The sequence below is a fragment of the Lactuca serriola genome, chromosome 6 (assembly GCF_051521515.1).
Source record: "Lactuca serriola cultivar US96UC23 chromosome 6, Lser_US96UC23_V15, whole genome shotgun sequence".
NCBI lineage: Eukaryota > Viridiplantae > Streptophyta > Magnoliopsida > Asterales > Asteraceae > Lactuca > Lactuca serriola.
This window is the reverse complement of record NC_136413.1, coordinates 186,759,743-186,783,375: the sequence shown is the minus strand read 5'-3', so window position 1 is coordinate 186,783,375 and position 23,633 is coordinate 186,759,743. Positions and strand designations below refer to the sequence as shown.

At 36.3% G+C, this 23,633-nt stretch overlaps 2 protein-coding genes across 3 annotated transcripts; one reads left to right on the top strand and one right to left on the bottom strand.

Moving 5' to 3' along the window:
- Window positions 1-9,669: 9,669 nt before the first annotated feature.
- On the top strand, window positions 9,670-12,289 carry LOC145057560 (uncharacterized). The gene is made up of 5 exons (XM_079005427.1): window positions 9,670-9,837; window positions 10,367-11,188; window positions 11,437-11,608; window positions 11,705-11,790; window positions 11,966-12,289. Exons 2-5 carry the CDS (start codon window positions 10,400-10,402, stop codon window positions 12,059-12,061), a joined length of 1,143 nt encoding a protein of 380 aa, XP_078861553.1. The 5' UTR covers window positions 9,670-9,837; window positions 10,367-10,399; the 3' UTR covers window positions 12,062-12,289.
- Window positions 12,290-13,805: 1,516 nt separating this feature from the next.
- LOC145057559 (protein kinase STUNTED-like) lies at window positions 13,806-17,348 on the bottom strand. Of its 2 annotated transcripts, none has more exons than XM_079005426.1 (10): window positions 16,930-17,348; window positions 16,754-16,851; window positions 16,386-16,632; window positions 15,608-16,291; window positions 15,275-15,523; window positions 15,031-15,191; window positions 14,860-14,939; window positions 14,574-14,721; window positions 14,356-14,505; window positions 13,806-14,262 (listed from the first exon to the last, which is right to left on the bottom strand). In XM_079005426.1, the coding sequence occupies exons 1-10, from the start codon at window positions 17,162-17,164 to the stop codon at window positions 14,008-14,010; spliced, it is 2,307 nt and encodes a 768-aa protein (XP_078861552.1). In that variant the 5' UTR covers window positions 17,165-17,348; the 3' UTR covers window positions 13,806-14,007. The 2 variants fall into 2 exon arrangements, with proteins under 2 accessions (XP_078861552.1, XP_078861551.1); XM_079005425.1 differs by having other exon boundaries at window positions 15,608-16,300; window positions 16,930-17,347.
- Between the last annotated feature and the right edge of the window lie 6,285 nt (window positions 17,349-23,633).

Genomic DNA, 23,633 nt, shown 5'->3' with positions numbered 1-23,633 from the left:
GTGTGTATATCAGAGATAGGACTAGAAGGTTCACAGAGCTAGGACCAGAGGGTCCGCAGAGTAAGGGCCCAAGGGCCCACAGAGTTATAGCCTCGAGTGGCTAATATGTGCTATATGTGGTATTTTTAGTATTATGTGCCAGTGTATTTGTATGCTATTTATGTGTTGAGATTTATTGTGATATGTGATATGCATGATTTAGAGTTATCAAAGTTAGAACCTTTAGGTCCATAGTGTTAGGGCCAGAGGGCCCACAAAGAGCTGGGATTGGAGGGTCCCACTAAGACACAATGACCGGAGGGTTAATAGAGATTATAGCCTCGAGTGGCTAATATGTGTTAGAGTGGTATTTTGGGGAACTCACTAAACTTCGTGCTTACAATGTTTTGTGTTATGTGTTTCAGGTTATCACAGGATCACAGGACGGCACCGGCTCGATTGTACACACCAGAGGAAGCGTTTGTTTTGAGAATCCTGGTTTATTAATTGATTGAACAAAAGAGTCATGTATTGCAATTTAAACAAAAAAGAGATTTTTGTGAAAAGTGTTAAATAGATAAACGATTTTAAATGAAATTTTTGTTTTGAAATTTTTTGGTGTTACATCATAAGACTCGCCGAGTCACCCTATGCGAATCGCCGAGTTCCTACAGATCTGAGGCCATACAGACTCATTTGAGCCATGCAAAGCTTCCAAATTACAGATCCAAGCTTCTAAGGTATGCTTCTCATGTAAAGCTGCAAACTTTACGTGCATGCAAGGCTTTTAAGCTCTCAAATAGCAATCTAAGCTTAGAATGGAGTCATACACTTGAGGGGAAGGCTCATGCTAGGCACAACTGATAACTTTATGCATCTAAAGTCCAAAGGAAGTCCAGATCTGAAGTTACAACTTCAAATCTTGGCTTAAACTCAAAAGCCCTTTCTTAGATTTCATGCAAAAGAGGGTTTTAGGTGGAAATGAGCCAAGGAATGGCCTAATACCTTAAGGGAGTGCTTCACAAGGGTGGATCTTAAATCCCCACGAGTTCTTTGCTGCCTCTAGCTTGATTCCTCAAGTGTTCCCTTCACCAAGTCCTTCCTTCAAGCTTAAACCCACTAAAGATCACACACACACGAATCAGAGTTCTGGAAGATGAGGAGCTGTAAAGGGAAAGCTGGGGGAGGCTAATGACCCCTTTAAATAGGGTGCATGGCCCTGAATTTAGGGTTTCAACTGCCAGTATCTACTTGTCAAGTGCCTTCCTGGACTCGGCGAGTAGGTCATTAAACTTCGCGGACTAACCCGCTACTGCTCGACGAGTAGGGAAGCCAACTCGTTGAGTAGGTCCTTCAAAACTTGAACGAAGCAATACTAATATTAGTACTTGAAGATCAGGGTGTTACAGATAATGTGAATGTCTCTAATAGTTCACACCAAAAATCCTCGAACACTAGAACTTGAAAAATAGAGGTGAAAGAAGTGAAGTTCGTATTTTACATTCTAGGTATGATAAATCATAAAATTTTGATGCAAAGGTCCTAATTATAGTTTAGGTAGCCTACAGATAAATCCAGATTTTAACAATTAAATATTAGATTTAATCCTCAGTCCAAATCATTTCCTTATTAGCTACAACGAGGATTCCATAAATCCTAGAAGCTCACTTAAAATCGTCCCCAACATGATATGTTCTAGAATTGCTTCTTTTGTTCAACTATTAAACAATTACAAATCACCCATTGCACTTTTAATTAATTCCAATTAATCTCGAATTAATTTCAAATTAATTCTTATTAATAATTAATCAATTCAAACTATTTCTAATTAATTCAAAATTAACTATTAACTATTTCCAATTAATATATTAATCATATAATATATATTAATCAATTCTAGCTATTTCTGATTATGAGGGCAACCCAAAAACTTTTATTCACTATGATTATACAAATTTAGTTAAGAACTTAAACACCTTAATCCAACAGATCCGTTCACCGAAACTCAACAAAAAAAGGCCAACACTCTCTCAAGAACATGCAAAGGGCTAGGGTTTCTCTTCTGGAAGAGTGGATATTGAAATAAGACGAAACCCTAATTAACACCTTGCTTAAATATGGTTCAAGGCCTGAGATCTAGGGTTTAGTGCCCAACCACCATCGTGCAACTGTGCATACCTTACAGCGCCGCCATTTAAATGGCGTGGTCGCGATGCGGTACCCTAACTACCGCATCGTGGCCAAAGGTTTTCCCCAAACACCTTATTCTTAAATCCTCTATTCTGTAACCGATCAATCTAGAAAACGGATGTTACACAAGCCAAACTGACATGCCATCATAGCCTGTTGGTCACCGACCAAGGACACAAAAATAAAAAGTTTTCGAAAATATAATGACATATAAGGAACAAAAACAAATATTTAAGCTAAAATATAACAAAACTATATATATATATATATATATATATATATATATATATATATATATATATATATATATATATATATATATTTTGCTTTATATGGTTACCCTAATCAAACGAATTTTGATAAATTTATGGGTTGTTTGGTGGCATCTAGATGATTCATATTTGAAATGATGAAAAATAACAATTTTAACCTTGTGAAACATTAAGAATTAGCAACAAAATTCCCACACAAGACATCAAGAACATTCCTAAATTTTTAAGCAAACACAAACACATATTTCTAAATTTTCAAGCATACACAAACATATTGTTATTTTCTGATTTTTACAAATAAAGCATCAAGAACAATAAAGAAATCGATTTCATACGTACTCAAAAAGAGTGGCAAGAACAAAGTAGAAAAATCGATTTCATACAAAGTCAAAATAACATAACAAGAATACAAACCAAACATCTATTCCGTATACAAACCAAGTAGAATGTTTGTTAGGGCCTGAAAAAATCGACCAAAAAGATTAAGCTGAAAAAATCGACCAAAAAGATTAAGGCAAAAAGTGGCGGCGAGAATGGGAGGTAACGAAGGCGGAGGCGCAACGGTGATGTCGGAGGCTGGCAAGGGAAGGGGTCGGCGATTGAAAAGAAGGAGAATAAGAGAGGAGTGTTTGATGACATAGCAAGAGGAAGAAAAAAATGACTTTTTTTCTTTTTTTTTTAGGACGAGGTATCTGCAATCATTTTTTTTATTTAGATACATTCCCATCTCTTATTGAATTTGACAAATTTTATGTTTGATCGATTAAGGCTGTTGGGTTTGAGCAACATGTTATTATATGTTATCACACTCAAAATGTCCCCTTTATCATCCTACTCATACTTTTGGTGTTATTAACACCAAATAACATGTAATAACACATATCATTTTCTATTTATTTTTTTTTTCTGTTTTTAATTTCCATTTTCTATTTCGTTTTATTTTTTTAATTTGTCATAATAATTTTTGAAAAACATATAAATTAAATAACACATAATTAGAATAAATACTAATTAAAAACTACATTACAACTAATTAAAAACTACATTACAACAAAAAAAGATAAAAACGACATTACAACGAAAAAAAAAACATTGACAAAAAAAACATTACAACGAAAAAAAACACTAACCTTGGTCTAAATATTTTTGCTCGATCTTCGTCTTCATTTTTCGGAGTACCTCCAAGTCTCCAACCATCTCGGTGGCAAATTCTCCTCACTAGTTTGAAGAATTGTCAAATCTTTTGCAATGCGATCTTCCTCGGCTTCACAATGAAGAAACTCCAAATGTTCCCGTTGCAACTTATATCTTTTACGCGTGATTTCGTTGTGATCGTCAAATTTTTGTTTCATTTCGGCTTGCTCTCGACATCTACTTTTGGCTTCATCCGCGTTTCGTTAAGCACGCCTCGCTTTGTCGCGGCTTATCGGTTGTCGAGGCGGGCAAGGGAAGGGGTCGAAGGGGTCGGCGACTGAGAAGATAGAGAATGAGAGAGGAGTGTTTGATGACATAACAAGAGGAAGAAAAAAATGGTTGGAAGTTTTTTTTCTTTTTTTTAGGGCGAGGTATCTGCAATCATTTTTTTATTTAGATACCTTCTCATCTCTTATTGAATTTGACAAAAATTTGTCATGTTTGATCGATTAAGGCTGCTGGGTGTGGGCAACATGTTATTATATGTTATCACACCCAAAGTGTCCACCTCATCATCCTACTCATACTTTTGGTGTTATTAACACCAAATAAACATGTAATAACACATAACATTTTCTATTTTTTTTATTTTTTTATGTATTTAATTTCCATTTCTATTTCGTTTTATTTTTTTAATTTATGTCATAATAATTTTTGAAAAACATATAAATTATAACACATAATTAGAATAAATATTAATTAAAAACTACATTACAACTAATTAAAAACTACATTACAACGCAAAAAGATAAAAACGACATTACAACGAAAAAAAACATTGACAAAAAAAACATTACATCGAAAAAAAAAAAACACTAATCTTAGTCTAAATATTTTTGTTCGATCTTCGTCTTCATTTTTCGGAGTACCTCCAACCGTCTCGGTGGCAAATTCTCCTTGCTAGTTTGAAGAATTACCAAATCTTTCGTAATGCGATTTTCCTCGGCTTCACGACGAAGAAACTTCAAATGTTTTTGTTGCAACTTATATCTTTTACGCGCAATTTCGTTGTGATCGTTAAATTTTTGTTTCATTTCGGCTTGCTCTCGACATCTACTTTCGGCTTCATCCGCGTTTCGTTGAGCACTTTGTTGCGGCTTATCGATCGTCGAGGCGGGCAAGGGAAGGGGTCGGCGACTGAGAAGATGGAGAATGAGAGAGGAGTGTTTGATGACATAGTAAGAGGAAGAAAAAAAATGGTTGGAAGTTTTTTTTTCTTTTTTTTTGGGCGAGGTATCTGTAATCATTTTTTATTTAGATTACTTCCCATCTTTTATTGAATTTGACAAAATTTTGTCATGTTTGATCGATTAAGGGCTGCTAGGTGTGGGCAACATATTATTACATGTTATCATACTCAAAGTGTCCACCTCATCATTCTACTCATACTTTTAGTGTAATCAACATCAAATAACATGTAATAACACATATCATTTTCAATTTAATTTTTTTTTTTATGTTTTTAATTTCCATTTTCTATTTCGTTTTATTTTTTTAATTTTTGTCATAATAATTTTTGAAAAACATATAAATTAAATAACACATAATTAGAATAAATATTAATTAAAAACTACATTACAACTCAAAAAGATAAAAACGACATTACAACGAAAAAAAAACATTGACAAAAAAAACATTACAACGAAAAAAAAAACACTAATCTTGGTCTAAATATTTTTGCTCGATTTTCGTCATCATTTTTCGGAGTACCTCCGACCGTCTCGGTGGCAAATTCCCATCGCTAGTTTGAAGATTTGCCAAATCTTTCGCAATGCAATCTTCCTCGGCTTCACGATGAAGAAACTCCAAACTTTCCCGTTGCAACTTATATCTTTTACACGCGATTTCGTTGTGATCGTCAAATTTTTGTTTTATTACGGCTTGCTCTCGACATCTAATTTCGGCTTCATCCGCGTTCCATTGAGCACACCTCGCTTTGTTGCGGCCTATCGGTCGTCGAGGCAGGGAGATCTCTTAAAGGTCATTCAAGTCGTCTGGTATCTCATTTGTGTCCGCATTGAGGTCGATGCTCGTGTGTGCGTTCGAAACATCGACCGAACCCGAGCCACGCGACATCTTTGATTGTTGTTCTGTAAATGTGTCTGTTTTATTCCACTTTGGGTCTTCCTTGACGATCTCCCAAATTTTTTCGTGCTAAAAAACGTGATCGGTCTCGACATGATATTGGTCCCTCGTCGCTCTATAAACGTCAAAATCGAGCGCACCACTTTGCTTGTGCGAGGAAAGTTTGTTGTGGATAGAATTGAACTTTGTACACTTCTTGCTTATTTGAGTCTATTTGATGCTCAACATGTCGTGATTGCGGTTCTTTTCATCATTCTTCAAAATGGTACGAAATTTCTCGATCACGATTTCCCAAAAAACAACTTTTCTCATATCGTTTTTTTGCGTTGGATTTTTTGATGTCCCGTCCGCGGTCCACCATGTTGGAGGTTCGTCTTCCGATTGCTCCACCATAACCGCTTTCCTTTTCCTTCATGCTCTCCCTTTTTGGGCCGTTTTTTTTTGCTCCCTCCGCTTGCGTCTTGGGTACCGTTTGTTGGGTGGGTGGTAGTTGTGTGATATTTTGTTGCATTGTAGCAAATGGTTTGAAAAGGTTTTGTGGAAGGGTTGCAGGGAATTGTGGTGGGGTGAGGCGGGACTGAAAAAGTTGTCTCGAGTGTAGAGGATATTCGCATACATTTTATATTGTGCAAAACCGACAGACGGAGGTGTATTTGTGTTTGGTGGAGTGTTGAGGTTTTGATCCATAGTATTGAAAATAGAAATTTTTTGAAGATTTGAAATATGGTTTGATACGAGATAAATATATATATATATATATATATATATATATATATATATATATATATATATATATATATATATATATATAGAGGTGTAAAAGAGGTAAAAAAATTGAAAAAATTATTATTATTATTATTATTATTTAACGTTTTTGACCTTTTTACAACAGTTCAAAATCAAAATTGTCACACCCCGAAAACCGAGGGCGGAAACATTTCCGGGGCGGACTCCACGTTGAGTATCAAATCCAATGTACATAGTAAGCAAGTAAACAACCATTACATTACATATTAGAATTTATATATGTTCAAAAGTAAAGTGTTACAAGTGATGATACATATGTATATATAGACAAAAGTAGAGACGAGTCTTCTGTACGCTCCGTCTTCTCCAAAAAGGATTGTTGGGTATCTGTCTAATGCTGACCTGAGAATACAAGCAGTTTGAAAATTAGCATAAAGCTGGTGAGTTCATAAGCGGTTTTGTTTTGAAAAGAACAAGTTTCCTTTGTTTTCTGAAAAGTTGTATCCAAGAAAATCCCGTATTTTCTTATGTAAAACAGTTTAGTTATCATTTATTACCAATATGATTTCGTGTTGTATATTACCCCAGGAAAATCCTATATTTTCCTAATAGTTTAGTTATCCATTCGATTCTTAATTCGTTTACGAGTTGTTATGTTATCCCAGGAGAATCCTATATTTTCCTAAAAGTAAGTTTAGTTATTGAACACCTATGTAACACTTGATTATCTATTATACTTGTCATATTAGCTAGGTATTCTGATACCCTAATTGTGTTACACTTGAATGTACCTAGATGCGTGCCTTCGTATTCATATTCTTATTCTTAATCATATTCATATTCGTATTTTATATTTGTATTCGTATTTATATTTGTAGTCCTATTCGTATTCATAATTGCATTCGTATTCGTATTCGTATTCGCATTCGTATTCGTATTCCTAGTCCTATTCCTAATCCTAATCCTAATCCTCTTCGTATTCGTATTCGTATTCGTATCCGCATTCGTATTCGCATTCGTATTCGCATCCGTATTCGTATTCCTAGTCCTATTCCTAATTTATTTGTATTGGTATTCGTATTCGTATTCGCATTCGTATTCGTATTCCTAGTCCTATTCCTAATCCTAATCCTATTCGTATTCGTATTCGTATTCGCATTCGTATTTGTATTCCTAGTCCTATTCCTAGTTATATTTTCGTATTCGTTCTGTTCCTAATTGTATTTTTAGTATGAATTATTCGTAGATTATGAAATATAATTTAGATTGTAACACTTTATCAAGAAATCTATGATTAGTCTGAAAGCTAACTTCGTAATTCGAACTATTTGATTAGCACAGTTTTCGATATTAAAAAAAACATACAAAATATAGATATTTGAACTGAAAATAATAAGTTTGAGTACAAGATTTCCTTTTACTTTTGCTTGTATTCCCCCCCCCCCCCCCCCTGAAAACATTTGAAAAACATTTGAAAAAGGGTAGGGGTATGAACTCACCAGTTAAAGAACGCGTCAGTTTGGGTCCTAAACGTCAGTTCTGGGTTTGCAAACGCATAAGATTCCTATGTATGATGAAAAGATACACATTTTATTCAATTAGAACTTAAATTATTTATTTGCTAGGGACAAATGCTTCTAGCTGCGAAAACACTTCATTACAAGTGTTTGGAAGGACCTGGGTGGCATTTGAGGACACATGAGGATTGAATATTGAGTTTACTCTTCTAGAGTAAACTCATACTAGAGTTTTCGGCCCTAATGACATATTCCCCATGATTTTACGGCCGTAAACTCATGGTGGGGTATTTTTGGTTGCTAAATGGCTTCATATCATTTGGGGATTAATGCTAGACTTGGTTTTGAGACTTTGGAATGGGTTTGACTTACATAGGGACCATTTATTGGAGTTTATGGCAGTAAACATGGAGTTTACGGCCGTAAACTCCCCCTCACACTAAATCCTTGATGTTTTGGGTCATTAATTAATCACATGTGATTCCAAATAATTCTACAAGCCTAGGGATGAATTTTTGGCATTATTTGACATGATTTTAGGAGTTTACGGCCCATGACTCCCCTCATGGTCGTGAACTCCTTATGAGGGTGTTCTAACATATTTTAAGGTCCTAAGCTTGATTGTGTTCACTTCTAGAATTTACCTCAAGGCTCATGGTGTGTTTAAATGGCATTTTAACACTTCAAAATGAGTTTGCTCCCCATGATATGGAGTTTACGGCCCAAGCATGATCTTGGGCAGTAAACTCATGTTTACTCTCCAAAAATTAAGTTCAAGGTGTTCTAAGTCCATTTTGATAAACCCCTAAGTCATATCTAAGCTCCAAAGGTCTATTGGAAGGGTTTTTGGGCTCCAAAACCCATTTTATATGAGTTCACGGCCTAGGACTGTTCTAGGGCCGTAAACTCATGAATATGGTCCTATTCCATGATTTGAATTCGAATTTGAAGGTCTAAGATGTTATACTAGGAGTTAGGGTAGTTACCTTGGTGTTTTGGAGCTTAAATTTGATGATTTTGGACCTGATTCTTGAGTTTGAGGAGAGAGGTTAGAGAGAGAGTAATGAGAGAGCTGAAAGGCTTCAAATGAAGTCTTTTGAGCTTTAAATAGGTCCTAAGTTCGGGACACAGTGGAATTCTACCCGATACCAGCATTAAACGGGGCTTTTGGTCGCACCCGATCAAGTTGTCGTTACCCGATATGGTCGAAACTTAAATTTTTCTAATTGATAATTTTGAATATTTTTTTGAGTTATTAACGTGTTTGAGCACCCATTAAGTCATAGTAAATGACTCAAATTTAATGACTAAATTTAATAACGAACGGAAACAATTCGAATACGACGAATTTTTTTAATGACGTATCGAGTTACGACGATGGAACGAACTTCGGGTTGTTACAAAAATATATACGTTGGAATGAAATTTGGATCGAAAAATGCACGTTTTCATACGTCACCATAGTAACGTGTTATACCATAACACCTAATAACGCATGTAGAGTGCGGTGTTTCGGGCATTATAACACCATTTTTTCATTTCCTCGTCGGAATAACGGAACTTTCGTTGCCCACTCCTAAAAGTCTAAAAGCAAAAAAAAAATAATAAAATAAAATAAAATAAAAGTGTCAACCAAAGGTTATTCCAAACCAATCCTTGTTATTGGGATCATTAATAGGCTAGCTAGCAAACAACTCCTTACTAAAGTTCCTCCATCTTCTATTCAATTCAACAAATTATTGAATCACCCGCCTATTAACCTAGCCTCCTCCTCTGACCGCCCTACTCCTACACCGTCGACCATCCGTGCCATCCCCCCTCTGCTCTAGCCTCTATGCCGTAATTGAAGCCAGGTAATATTCTGCCTCATTATTCCGATTCAATGGTTGCTTCTCGATTGGTATGTAGTATGTTATGCTGTTTTGGGGTTCTGCGATTAGGTTTTTGCGACTACTTCTATGGTGTGTTTTGCTTCACTACGCCGATTTTTCGTTTTTGTTTATGTGTGTTTATACGTGATATGCCTAGAAGGAGACATTAGTTTGCAATCGGTGCTACATTACTTCATAGCTAACGTCTTATAGTTGCGTTTACAGATTTTAAAACCCTATGTTTGTTCAGATCAAAGTTACTTTGATTACGATTCTCTTCCTAGCTTAAGAGCTAGATATATGCACATTTGTTTAAATTTTAAATCGCAGCAGTCTTCGAAGGCACTCATGTCAAACATCTATGCACATACTAGATAAACTTCATAAATTAACAATCTCTATTTCATATTTGTCTCGTTGATTTACTTACTTTCTCCATTTTTTTTTTCTATTTTGTAAGTGGCGTTCGGATTATTTTGCTCAAGAATTCTGTCTTTTGTATTTGATGCAGCTGTGAACTGGATTCTTGAATGTTGATCCAAACATGAGGAACTGTCATACTGAAGATCACACCAGGAGGACAATGAGAAAAATGTTTGATATTAGAAGTTCTGAATTTAATTCTAGTAAAAAACAGTGTAAGAAAGTGACAAATGCCCCCAAATTTGGGGATGAAGTGGATCCTGACTATTCATGGCTTCTTAATTTCTTGAATGAAAATATTGAACAGTCAAAACCCCCAATGGAGGATATCATCAGAGATGAAGATGAAGATGAAGATGACAATGAAGATGAAGATGAAGACAATGATGATGAAAATGAAGATGCAAAGTATAAAGATCCTCAATATTGCATGTTTTTGAAGCAACTCACAGAAAATGGCAAATCATATAAGCTTAAAATCTCAAAAGAAGATGAAGCTCCTTGTTTTCTAGAATATGAACAACCTTATGACCCTTCAACTGATATGAGTATTACCCTTTGTAATACTATAATGAGAGATATGCAAATTGATCATAAGAGTAAAAGGAGCCTAAATGGAAAAAAGAGGAAGATTTTGATGAAAAAAGAAGCTTCATCAAAAATCAAGACAGAACCCCTGAATAATTTGGGTGTGGATTCTTGCTACCAGTTGTTTCTTAAAGGCTACATACCTTCTGAATATGGTGCGTTTGTTTATGAAGGAAAACGGGTGAATTATGAAGAGAAAGCTCCTAATTCAAATTCAGATTCAGATTCAGATACAGATTCTGATATGATGATTTGGGATAAAGTTCGGGATTTGAGTGAAGCAAACAAGAAACAATTAGCACCTACAAAAAAGGAACCATCTGTATGTTATAAATATAATAAATTTACATTTTTGGTCCCTGGGTATAGCTGGTTTTTTTCAGTTTTGGTCCCAAAAACATTGTCATTTTACTTGGAACAGGGATAATAAAAAAACGTTACAAAAACCTCAAATAAGGACCAAAGTTGAAAAAAAAATCAGCAATACTTAGGGACCAAGTTATTCGATCGTGTGCAAAAAGACATAACCGCCCTTCTCATCCTCATCATGGATATTTTTTTTTTTTTCAGTTAAAGGAGAAGTTGATGTGTATTCTTAAGAAGCCATATAATCAAAAAGAGTATGAAGAACTTTCAGAATATATAGAGGAAAAAAAGCCAATATGTCGTCTTTTACCCTTGCGTGACAGGGCAATATCATCTGCTCTTGGAGTCACAAAATCGGTGCTTGACGATGGCCCGTGTATGTCTTGTTTTTTTTATAAATGACTGAAATACCCTTTCTCTGTTTTCATTTGATTATATTTAAGTTTTTTTTTTCATTAATTTAATGACGCAGCAACTTTTCGAAGGAAACTTAAAGCTGTCAAGAATGATCGACCTCGAGCTCTTAATCTCTTGCGGATGTTTCGCTTCTGGTTAGAAGTAAGTATAATTATGTTCATTTGTTTATTATAAGTTATAACTTATAACATCTTACTTTCATTTCTTTCTATAAATCTGCTAAATTGGTAGATTTTTTTAAGTACAATTTTACCATAATAAGAAAAAAGATTGAAGTTACTTTCATATAACCTGTAAATCTACTTTATGTGTACAGCATCTTCCAAATGAAAAGATTTTCAAACCATGGTTATGTGAGGAGTTTATGGAAGTGTTGCCATCGAGCTGTAAAAGATCCCACCTGGATAAATGACTTGTTTTTTTTTTTTTTTTTTTTTTTTTTGTTATTATTGTTATTAACTTTTTTTTTTGGTCATAAATGAAAGCGGCAAATGTAAAAGGTGGTTAAATGTCGGTTTTTTGGTAGTTAAATGTCGTTTTTAGGTGCAAGTAAATGAATGCATCCCTGATGATATGTGTTTTTTGAGATGTTTGTTGAAAAATGCATCAAAGGTCTAAGGATGTTTTTATATTTTTACAATGTTTGTGTATAATTCGATTGTTCGTGCCACGTGTCGCATTGTTACTGGTTCTTGTTTTTTTAACCAGATTTTATAAATTACAAATTGGATTATTTTTTAGTTTATATAAAGGAACAAATTAAACCGAAGTTCATAGGTTTTTCCCTTAAAATAGGACCAATGTTAATGTGTTTTTTTATATTTATAATAATATTAAAATAATAAAATTTAGTTTTTTTTAAGTAAAACATTTTTTATTCTTGAAAATAAATTGATTGTAAATAATGATATATACCAATAGAACATTAAGTTGGTTTAGATCAAACCAATAAAAAATAAATGGTTGGGTTGTGTATATGTTGATAAAAAAAGGTGATTTTCTTTTAAATAAAAAAAAAAATTGAATTGAGTTTGTTAAACAATGTGATGGTCAAGTTCTTTTTCTAGGACACCTGACAAGCTGTAGATCCATTTGTATATGTGTTTCATGATCATATTTGATTCATGTAAAGAAATTTGGTGAACTTTATATGATGGTGTATGGTTTATGCAGTATTTAATTATACTTGATGAATCTTTTTATTCACGAAATAAAAACATTTAAACATATACTTAACTCATTAGTCCCAGATAAGAGCAGAATAAATAAACAATTCTATTATTAAAAAAAAAAGATTGTGATTTAATTAAAGTTCTAAAAAAAATTGTCAATAAAGTTATATAAAAAAAAAAAAAAAAAAAAGGTTATGTTGTAGTTTTTACTCCATTCTTGATACATGCTACGTTAAAGAAATGACAAAAAATAAAATAACATTTCTTCCGGAGACATTTTTTTTCTTTAACAATCTAATAAACCATTCCAGTTCTTTTCCCATCGCTTCATATATAATATACATCCAGCTTTTGAAAAAATTTATGAGCATTTAAGTTTTAGTTAATGAAAAAATGCAAATTAAAAAAAAAATCATTTGAGAATATGCATTTAGGATTTTTATATTGAAACAAAAAGCTAATTAGAAAAGCTTTTGAGTTTAGTTTTTATTTTTAATGTAATTTTATACATTTTAAAGCTTTGTTTTTTAAAACAAATCTACATCACTTAATATTTAACGTCGAAAGTACAAAAAAGAAAAGCATCTCATTATGAGTCCTTGCTCATTATGTTTTTGGTCGTGACTTATGATGTTGATGTCCAGAATCACATTCTTTGATTAGTTATGCTCCTTTCCTTTTTCATCATTATTTACTTTATCGATCCTAATTATTGGCGTACGAATCATATTATAAATACCTTTTGATATATTTTAAATGGTTAAATATGTATTTACACAATACTGTTTTACTTCTTTTGTTTTTTTCCAGTTAACGCAGCAGTGATTTCTTGTAACGAAACATGTGACAAGACATTCCAGTACCAAAAGATAATATTTTACCTTTAACATGTTGAGTCATGAGTTCATAAATTGGTTATTTAAAAATAACAAAAAATATTAAACAGAATTATTTTCTAGTAAAAACCATACAAAAACCAATGAATAAATAATAACAGTTTAAGATATTCTTATTTTAATTTTATTAGGAAGCATGATTCCATTTTTACACTTGAAATTTGATCTCACAAAAAAGAGACCATCCTAATACACTTAATTAATCCCAGTCGACACAACACCCCCGAAAAAAGAAAAAAGTTAAAAAAAAAAAAAATTAAAATTTACACACACACAGAGAGCACCTTCTGTCAGTCAAAACTGGATGACCTACTCCACCTGCCACGTAGATAATCCTCTAAAGACACACTTTCCTCGACACTACTCATTGAAAGAGAGGAATCCTCTACATCAAGCAATGCAAGGTTAAGATGCGACCTCAAATTCGATTGAGAAAATCCTTCCTCTTCCAATACTTGTAATCTCGCATCCGACCCACCTGTCGAATCCACCTCCAACCGGGCCCACGCCATCACCTCAATGTCCCCACCAAGTAGTTTCACCACCTATGTTTGTGTTAATTAATACAGAAAGAACAACTTAATACAGATATACTTTACATTGCCTATATTATATTACTAGATTACTAGATAACTAACCGTGGTCATATGGGGTCGAGCCCGTGGTGCACGCCTGATGCACAAAGTTGATGCTAGAGCCATCCTCTCCATTTCATCAGCATCATATTTATTTCCTAAGCTTTGGTCTAATAACTGAAGAAATTTCCCACTACTCAAAATTGGCTTCGCCTGCACAAATTCATCTGTCTTTTAGCACTGACACTGACACTGACAGACAGAGAGAGAGAGGGACGTACCCACATAACCAAGCTCTCTTGGCCTTTTGGGTATCCACTGTTTATTGGTTTTCTTCCGGAAAGAAGCTCAAGAAGAACAACTCCAAATGCATACACATCAATTTTGTCGGTTACTTTTCCATACATGAAATATTCCGGAGCTAAATAACTGCACCATGAAAACAGTGGCATTTCTGTAAAATTGAATATATATATATATATATATATATATATATATATATATATATATATATATATATATAAAGAAAAAGAAGAATTGAAGTTAATAAAGGTATAATTTACAAACCCGAAAGTTCCTGCGACATCTGTGCAAGTTATATGAGATGAGGTGGTTGAACCCCACTTTGCAAGCCCAAAATCGGAGAGCTGAAACAACAAAAATTATTTACAAAGTTTAATCATTTACAAAAAATTGAAAATTTAGGAAATAAACGATGAATAAGAAATAATAAATCACCTGTGGTTCAAAATCATCAGAGAGTAAAATGTTTGATGATTTAACATCCCTATGGATTACAGTTTGATCACAGTTGCTGTGTAGATAAACAAGTGCCTCAGCTACACCTAGAGCCACTTTATACCTTTCAGACCATCCAAATGCCGGATCTTTCTTGTTGCCTAAAAGATAATATTATGAAATAAGAAAAAAGAAAATTCATAATTTCATGTGTATGAGAATTGTTGAATGTAAATGAGCATACTGTGTAAATTGTCTTCAAGACTTCCTCTTGAGAGAAAATCATAAACTAAGAGGAGATTGTTGTCTTCAAAGCAAAACCCAAAAAGGGAAATGATATTTTGATGATGTAGAGCAGTAATAATCTCAATCTCTAACACGAATTCTTTCAAGACATCTTCAGATGATTTCAAGATTTTAACAGCTATTTCCTTTCCATCTGGAAGACATCCTTTGTAAACCTTACTATTCCCTCCTTTTCCTATCATGTTCTCTGAAAAGATTCAAGAAAATAGTAAATCAGCAGTGAAAACCCACATAATAACATTTTCAAGATAACAAATAGAAGAACACAAACCGGGTTTGAAGTTTGATGTTGCTGATAGAAGCTCTCGATACTGAAACAATCTACAAGTGGCTGAGTATTTTTCATGGAGACCCTCTAATTCTTTTGGTAAACGAATTGAATCATGATCTGGGGAAGAAGATAAATCAGATTGAAATTCATCACCACCCACACAAACAATTGCTCCATTTTCTGGAATTATGTCTAAGGATCTGTCTTTTTGATCATCATTTTGGGAATCTGAGTTTGTGATTTGAAAGCAATGTCTAGTGGGAAGCCTCATAGCCCACTGAACCACAGAGATCTGGTGGACACGTGATTTATCAGATGAAATGGCTCTTTGAAGGAGTGGCCAACCAGGTTGGAGTTCAGGCAACTCTCTTAGTAACAAAGAAGTTGAACTTGATGAAGCTTCTAGCTTCTGTACAGGTACTAGAGCCATGGAGTTATCTTCTTCATCATCATCACCATTACCACAGGTAACCTCATGAACAGGAAGAATCGAAGCCACTGAACAAATCGGACAATTATCTTTGAATGCAATTGGCGTGCACTCAGATTCAGATTTTACTACAGCCAGATCCAGTTTCTTGCAATCACTTTGATTGCATTTTACTTCATCTCCATTGTTTAGTAATGTTGGATTCAAGCTCAACGATCTCTGAATCAAACTGAGTATTTGATTCTTATGGTGATCTGAACTCCCTACAGTGTAACGGAATCGATATCAAATGCATTGTTTTTCTTCAAATTGAACAGAACTGGTAGGGAGAAAGGTTCAGTTGATTACCTTTCGCACAAGATGTCGATGATGGGGATTGCCTATGGAACACGATTTTTCCGCTATTGACGGCAATTATAGAACAGTTTTTTGGTAGTTTTTTAGCACAGTATTTTGCTACGGAGGATGATGATCTAATTGTATGATGAGCTCGAGCTGTTCCAACGATAATCTCATTCGCATTATATGATTTAGCTTCTCGAACGAGAATTTTTCGAATTGAAGTACCTCTGCAGATCTTTAACTTAAGATCCACCTGCAAATCGAGAAAATTCAGATGAAGTGAGGAAGAATTTTCGATATTGATTCATTCAATATAAAATTGAACTCGATAATTATCTCAGTTGAAAGAATTCAAGTCAAAATCAGAAACCTACTTGTTTGAGGTTACAAAATCCTTCGTATACAGCGAGAATGGAGTCAAACGAGTTTACAAGAGATAGCAACGACGATTTTCCTTCACGATCCAGAATTTCTTCGCACAAAACAGAAAGTCAGAAACACATTCAACTAATTGACAAAATAACAACAAAATTGAAGTCAGTAATCCTACCATTGTTGGTGAGAACATGAAGAGCGACAACACGGTCACCAGGTTGAGCTTGTTTGACTAAAGCCCAAGTGAGCAACTCTCTACTCTGTGAGTCTAGCTTAACTCCAACCACAACTGTCCGACCTCCGGCCACACTCCGGTCCCGGTACTCTCCAGCAAGCTCCGTTTGACTCATCTTAGGAAGAAGTTCACTGTTGTTGACTAGAGATTTGGAGGAAAATGTAGCAGCAAACATTGGGTTATCATGGGGAAATGTAGCTGAAGAAAAGCGTGACTGGTTGGGTCCCCGTGGAGGAGATGAACAGTGGCTTAACCGTTGCCGTTCTCTTTGCCTTTATTAGGTTTGCCTTTCATGCTCTCCGGCTGTGCACAAAGAAGGGGGACCCCAACCTCACTCACAAGTCACAAAGCACTACAAGCTTTTTTATTTGTCTTATTATTCAATTTGGAACACTGTATATAAATCTAAAATATATATTTTTATATTAATAATAAAGTGATTGTAGTTAAAAAAAAAAAAAATATGAACTGGCATTTTTTAAGGGTTTTTCTAAATAGCCAAGAAAATGTTTGACTAAACAACCTTAATTTTTGTAGGACATATTTGTGAAATCACATAGCCTGCAAAAATTATTATTTAAAAGAAAACAAAACCAAGTAATGTTGTTGTCGTTAAGGTCTTCCGGTATACCGAATACGAGGATTGTCGTGGTCGACCTGGCTGTGACAACCCTATATTTTTCAAAAGCATTGTAACACTCGAAAGCCAAATACAACGGAATTAACCTCGAAAATAAAGTGTTCAAGTATCTAAGTTGGGATGCCTCAAATATTTGATATCATGCCAAGGTTTCCAAAAACATAAAGAACGCTCAAAACCGGGTTATATTGAAGAAAGTATAACCACTCGTATATTTACGACACGACGTTAAAACATTATTTGACGTAAAAAGTAAAATCTCAATAAAATACATTCTTGCCTTAAGTATCTAAACAAAAGTCATAGATCTCGTTGAAAGGTGAGCGTGCATAAAAAGATCGCCCAAATTGGACCTCGTATGAAGAAGTTACGAATTTTCAAAGTTTCGTAACAGTAGTAGAGGGCTAAAAACTCGGATTGAAGATCGAGTGTTATTTAGCTATCGCCACCTAAATGGAAGTTGAAGATCTCCTCAGTGGTAATAAAACGATAAAAAGACAAACGAAAACCGACGTCGAATAAAGAACCTATGAATTTTTAACGAACTTTAGAAGACCCGGCCTATTAAAAATATATCATTAAAAATAAAGTCAAAACTAGCCGACGGAGTCTAAATGAAAGTTGTAGAGCATAATCTCACCTACGCGTGGATATAAAGAACACGAAAAACGGAGCTCGTACGCGAAAGTTACGGAATTTAGAAGAGGACATACCAGATTACGCCCCGCGTTCTCTGGGAGTACGCCCCGCGTACTAGACCCAGAGTCGAGTCCCATCGGCCCGCCCAAGCTACGCTTAGCTAGCCAGGAGTCGTAAGCCATGACGCCATATTACGCCCCGCGTACTCCAAGATTACGCGCCGCGTACGAGGAAGTTCCAGCACTATAAATAGATGGCATGAGCTTCGAGTTTTGGCACACCTTCACAATTCCTCAGCCATTCTCCCAGCTACAGAGACCATTTCCTTACCTTGGTTTCCGCACTCGAGCCCCCGACGAAGGATCCACGCTGCAGAGATTCCCGAGAACCCGAAGACGCAACTTTCCGCGGTCGGAACTCTGCTCAACTCTAGCCTCTCTCTTCAAACTTAACGGGTGAGTTCATACCCCTACTTTTCAATTCTTTTTCACGTTTTAGGGGGGGGGGGGGGGGGAATACAAGTACATTACAAGTCAAAGTATCATTTCATAAACATAATTATAATATCGTTCTTATAGGGTTTTGATACAAAAATAACGTTATGTTTAAAGGGCTAATATATCACCAAGTTGTTCTTACTAAATGGAAACCTACTTTTGAGAAACTATAATGAGTGTAGTATTCAAGTGATTCATACATTTTACATATACATCTCGACAAATGAAATGCTTTCAAAAGAAGTGAAGTCTTTATTATCGTAAATCTGTCTATACTAAGTAATGTGAGACATTTAAACTTCAACGTACTCGTATGTATGCATTTCAAGTCCTGTATTATATACCATAATCTCTTGGAGAGAGAGCGTGATACTTGTGTATAGATCTATACGGGATTGACAACCCCGCACCTAAACTATTAGCTATAGTTAGACCGGCAGGTCTGGGGTGACAAATGTCATAACACTACAACACCCGAAGAATGTTGTTACAGGCCGTCAGTGTCAATAGTATGGTTATAAAACTCACATAAAAGTATAAAAACAAGTTTGATTTACGAGATTCATCTATGCATTTCAGTTTTCCATTTTATTGTTAACACAAATTTTATCACTATTATTCAAGTATGGAAAACACTAACGCACTCCAACACGGGAAACTTTTCAAATCATTTATAGAAAATATTGGATTTTCTGAAAACCTCGTTCATCGATTTACTATCAAAAAGGACATACTTTTCAAAGCAAAACTCTTATGAACTCACCAACTTAATTGTTGACACTTTTTCGAAACCACTTGTATTTCTCAGGAAATCAGTAATACTGGTAACCTCCGGCTTTTGGAGAAGGCGACACTAAGGATGTTTTATTATTGAACATTTATCATCTTATTGTAATATTCTTTTGCTAATATGTATAACGCAACAACATACGTTTTCATTATATATGTGATGGTTGTGTTACTTTCTTTACAATATTCAATGGTTGTGATACTACGTAAAGTCATCCACCCCCAAATGTTTCCGCCATTCTGGTTTGGGGGTGTGACAGATTGGTATCAGAGCATTATTTATAGTGAACTAAGTATATCGAATCACATACGATATACAAACTATAAATGCAAAGGGGACCGAAAACCCTCTGACGAAACATTTTCATGAACAAAATACCTTCTTTTAAAGATATACATTTTTACAAGCATGCATTAATCTCATACCATAACAAGTTTTACTAAAAAGTATTAAGGCAAGTTACGACACTACGATTGAGCCCCGGGGTATGTAATCAGGTCGAGAATAAATATAGCCTGATCAACTATATTTATCCTGGATTTGACCAACGTACGTCGAGGAATGGTCGTAGTGGACAACAAGCCAAGAACTTACCAAATACAAATTATTTTAGTTTCGCCAAATTGAAATATTATAGGAGTATTATTAAAAATAGTTGTACAAATTATAGTTAAAAATAGTAAGTCGTTAAATAGAATTTTCTTTTCTTATAAAAGTTCTCATACATCTATCCTAGTACAGACAAATGGTCGGATTCCATTTACCAGGAGATCCCTACTACCCAAGCCAAGGCAACGGCGGTTGGATAGAAGAAGACCCGGAGGAAGACCCAGAGGAAATCGAAGAAGAGGTCGAGGAAGAACCCGAAGGGGTTATCAAGGGAGAATTCGAAGTCGAAGTCGGAGAGGAATTCGAAGTCGACGAAGAGATCGAGGAGATTTCTAGCGGGACAGACTCCGAGCCAGAAGTGTTCGACCCTCCCATCCCTCATTCTCCCGAAATCAGACCATATCAACCGGGGCCCATTCCCATGTGGGGAAGTCACCTCTACTACTGGAGCCGCCAACAAAGTGTACGCCCTCCTTTCGGCATGTGCCGAGATTTTTACAATGTCAGTGGGGGAAGCTCAGCTGATCGAGCACTTCCTGTTATTGTGAACGCTATAGCTACCCAGAACTACGAGACAGACAGGCAAGCAACCAGAGTTCGCGAGGTTAATGCTGCTACCCAAGGTAACGCCGCTGACATCCGCCGTTTGGAAGGACTACATGAGAATACCCAAATCTACACGGGGACACTTCAGAACCAAATGATAACGGCTCTGGCAGATATAAGAGAGATGAAGGAACAACAAGCAGATCTTGAAAGACGACTGATGGGAGTCAAACGGTCGGATGCCGAATCTAGCTCCAAACGCCGCAAGTAAAACCTGTTCGAACCCCAACAATTTTGTTATAGAGTAGGATTTCGGATAAAAGTTTTCCCTTATTTCCCTTGTTTTCCCTGTTGTATCCGTAATCGGAGATCTCTAGGAGGATCAAATTTTCCAACCAAAAACATGTAATGTAACACACCTCAGGTGTGACCTATATATATGAATATGAAGTATTTCTTATACCTCTCAAAAATTACAAGTTTTAAATTTCTATGCCTACCTTGAAACCATAAACTAAAGCCAAAACAAATTACAAGATACAACTAACACACGATTGTCAAAACATTAGAAACTTATAGTATTCATTCTTATTTTTCTCCACCAGAACATGCCTCCTCGTAGATCAACACGCAGAAACTCAACTTCAACACCACCTCCACCACCTCCTCCAATTATGGACACCGTTATGTTCCAGACTGCTGTAACCGCTGCTGTAACTGCAGCAATGACACAAATGAGCAACAACGGATCGGGGGGAGGAATAAACAGTTTTACAAATGGCCAAGGACAAAGTCGTTCAGGGGTATGCACTTACAAAGACTTCACCAACGGAAAACCTATTCCCTTTTACGGGACTGGGGGAGTATTGGCTCTATCTCAATGGATAGAGAAAACGGAAGCTGTATTCGAAATCTGTGCATGTCCTGAAGAAAGCAAAGTAAAGTTTGCCGCTTTTACTTTCTCTGAACGCGCCCTGACATGGTGGAACGGCCACGTCCAGACACTAACCCTGGTGGTGGCGAACTCCATGGGTTGGGAAAACCTGAAAAGAATGCTCCTTCGAGAATACTACCCAAGAGGCGAGATTCAGAAGCTTGAACAGGAACTGTGGAACCTCTCGATGGTAGGTTCGGATATAGCAGGTTACACCAACAGGTTCAGTGACTTAATAACACTTTGCCCAGGAATGTTAACCCTAGAAAGCCAAAAGGTCGAGAGATACATCTGGGGACTATCACCCCAACTTCGAGGAAGTGTGCTAGCTTCCAGACCCTTGACCTTCGCCAGTGCCAAAGAACTAGCGCAATCCCTTGTTGATCATGGTGTCTGTCAAGGAGTCACGGCTATCATGGCTGAACCAACCAAAGGGAACAGCAACAATGAGATCAATGCCAACAACAACAAGAAGAAATTTTGGAACAAAAGGAAGGGGCAAACTTCGCAAGAACCTTCAAAGAAGCAAATGGTTGCGGTTCATGCTGCTACTACCCCCACCACAACTCCTGCTACCTCTGCATCAACAAAACCATATGCGGGGAATCTGCCCAAGTGCAGCAAGTGCAACTACCATCACCATGGTATTTGTCGCGAGATGCACTGCAAGAACTGTGACAGGAAGGGGCACACAGCCCGTTTCTGTAAAGCACCGGCACGACCAATCACTCAAGTTTCTGGCACTGGAGTAAGCCGGGCGTGTTATGGGTGCGGGGAGACTGGACACTTCAGGAGGGATTGTCCCAAGGAAAGGAATATTGGCGGTGTGGGGAGAGTGCTGGCAGTAGGACAGAATGAAGCAATAGCGGACCCCACGGTGGTTACGGGTACGTTCCTACTCAACAACACTTATGCATGCATACTTTTTGACTGCGGTGCGGAGAGAAGTTTTGTGAGTCATAAATTTAAACACCTACTTAATCAAAAACCCCAACCACTCAATAAAATATTCACTGTAGAAATGGCAAACGGTAAAACAGAACACGCAAACGATTTGTACGTAGGGTGCACACTAAATTTAAACGAGCGCTTGTTTCGAGTCGATCTTATGCCCATTTCCATAAGAAGTTTCGATGTCATCATCGGTATGGACTGGTTGAGCCTTCACCATGCCGATATCCTTTGCCACGAAAGGGTTGTTCGCCTAAATCTGCCAAACGGTGAAACTCTTGTCATTTATGGCGACAAACCTAGTTCAAGTTTACAAATCATTTCCTGTATTAAAGCACAAAAGTATCTTCGTAAGGAATATCATGCCTTTCTAGCCCACGTAGTAGACAAGAAACGAGAATCGAAAAACATTAAAGATATTCCGGAAGTCTGCAACTTCCCGGATATTTTCCCAGAAGATCTTCCAGGAATCCCACCGAAACGTCAAGTTGAGTTCAGAATCGACTTAATCCCCGGAGCTACCCCTGTAGCAAAGTCACCTTACCGTTTAGCCCCAGCCGAGATGCAAGAACTATCCAGTCAATTAAACGAGCTGTTGAGCAAGGGATTCATCAGACCGAGCTTCTCACCATGGGGGGCGCCAGTCCTATTCGTGAAAAAGGACGGATCCTTTCGCATGTGCATCGATTATCGGGAACTAAACAAACTCACGATCAAGAACCGATATCCCTTACCGCGCATAGACGATCTATTCGACCAACTACAGGGAGCAAGCTACTTCTCAAAGATCGATCTAAGATCTGGTTATCACCAACTGCGAGTGCTGGAGGGAGACATCCCCAAAACGGATTTCCGAACACGTTATGGTCACTACGAATTTGTAGTAATGCCCTTCGGATTGACGAATGCTCCAGCAGTGTTCATGGATTTGATGAACCGAGTATGTCGTCCCTTCTTGGATAAATTCGTTATCGTATTCATAGATGATATACTCATCTATTCAAGAAGCCAGGAAGAACACAGCCAACATCTCCGCCA

What these genes read in the sequence shown, in the direction of transcription:
- LOC145057559 (XM_079005425.1), bottom strand. Translation starts at nt 17,164, where the DNA reads ATGTTTGCTGCTACATTTTCCTCCAAATCTCTAGTCAACAACAGTGAA. An exon ending in AACATCAAACTTCAAACCCG is followed by an intron (nt 15,524 to 15,607) that starts GTTTGTGTTCTT and finishes GAATCTTTTCAG; the next exon opens with AGAACATGATAGGAAAAGGA. An exon ending in CTGATGATTTTGAACCACAG is followed by an intron (nt 14,940 to 15,030) that starts GTGATTTATTAT and finishes TTGTTGTTTCAG; the next exon opens with CTCTCCGATTTTGGGCTTGC.
- LOC145057560 (XM_079005427.1), top strand. Translation starts at nt 10,400, where the DNA reads ATGAGGAACTGTCATACTGAAGATCACACCAGGAGGACAATGAGAAAA. An exon ending in GGTGCTTGACGATGGCCCGT is followed by an intron (nt 11,609 to 11,704) that starts GTATGTCTTGTT and finishes TTAATGACGCAG; the next exon opens with CAACTTTTCGAAGGAAACTT. An exon ending in TGTTTCGCTTCTGGTTAGAA is followed by an intron (nt 11,791 to 11,965) that starts GTAAGTATAATT and finishes TTATGTGTACAG; the next exon opens with CATCTTCCAAATGAAAAGAT.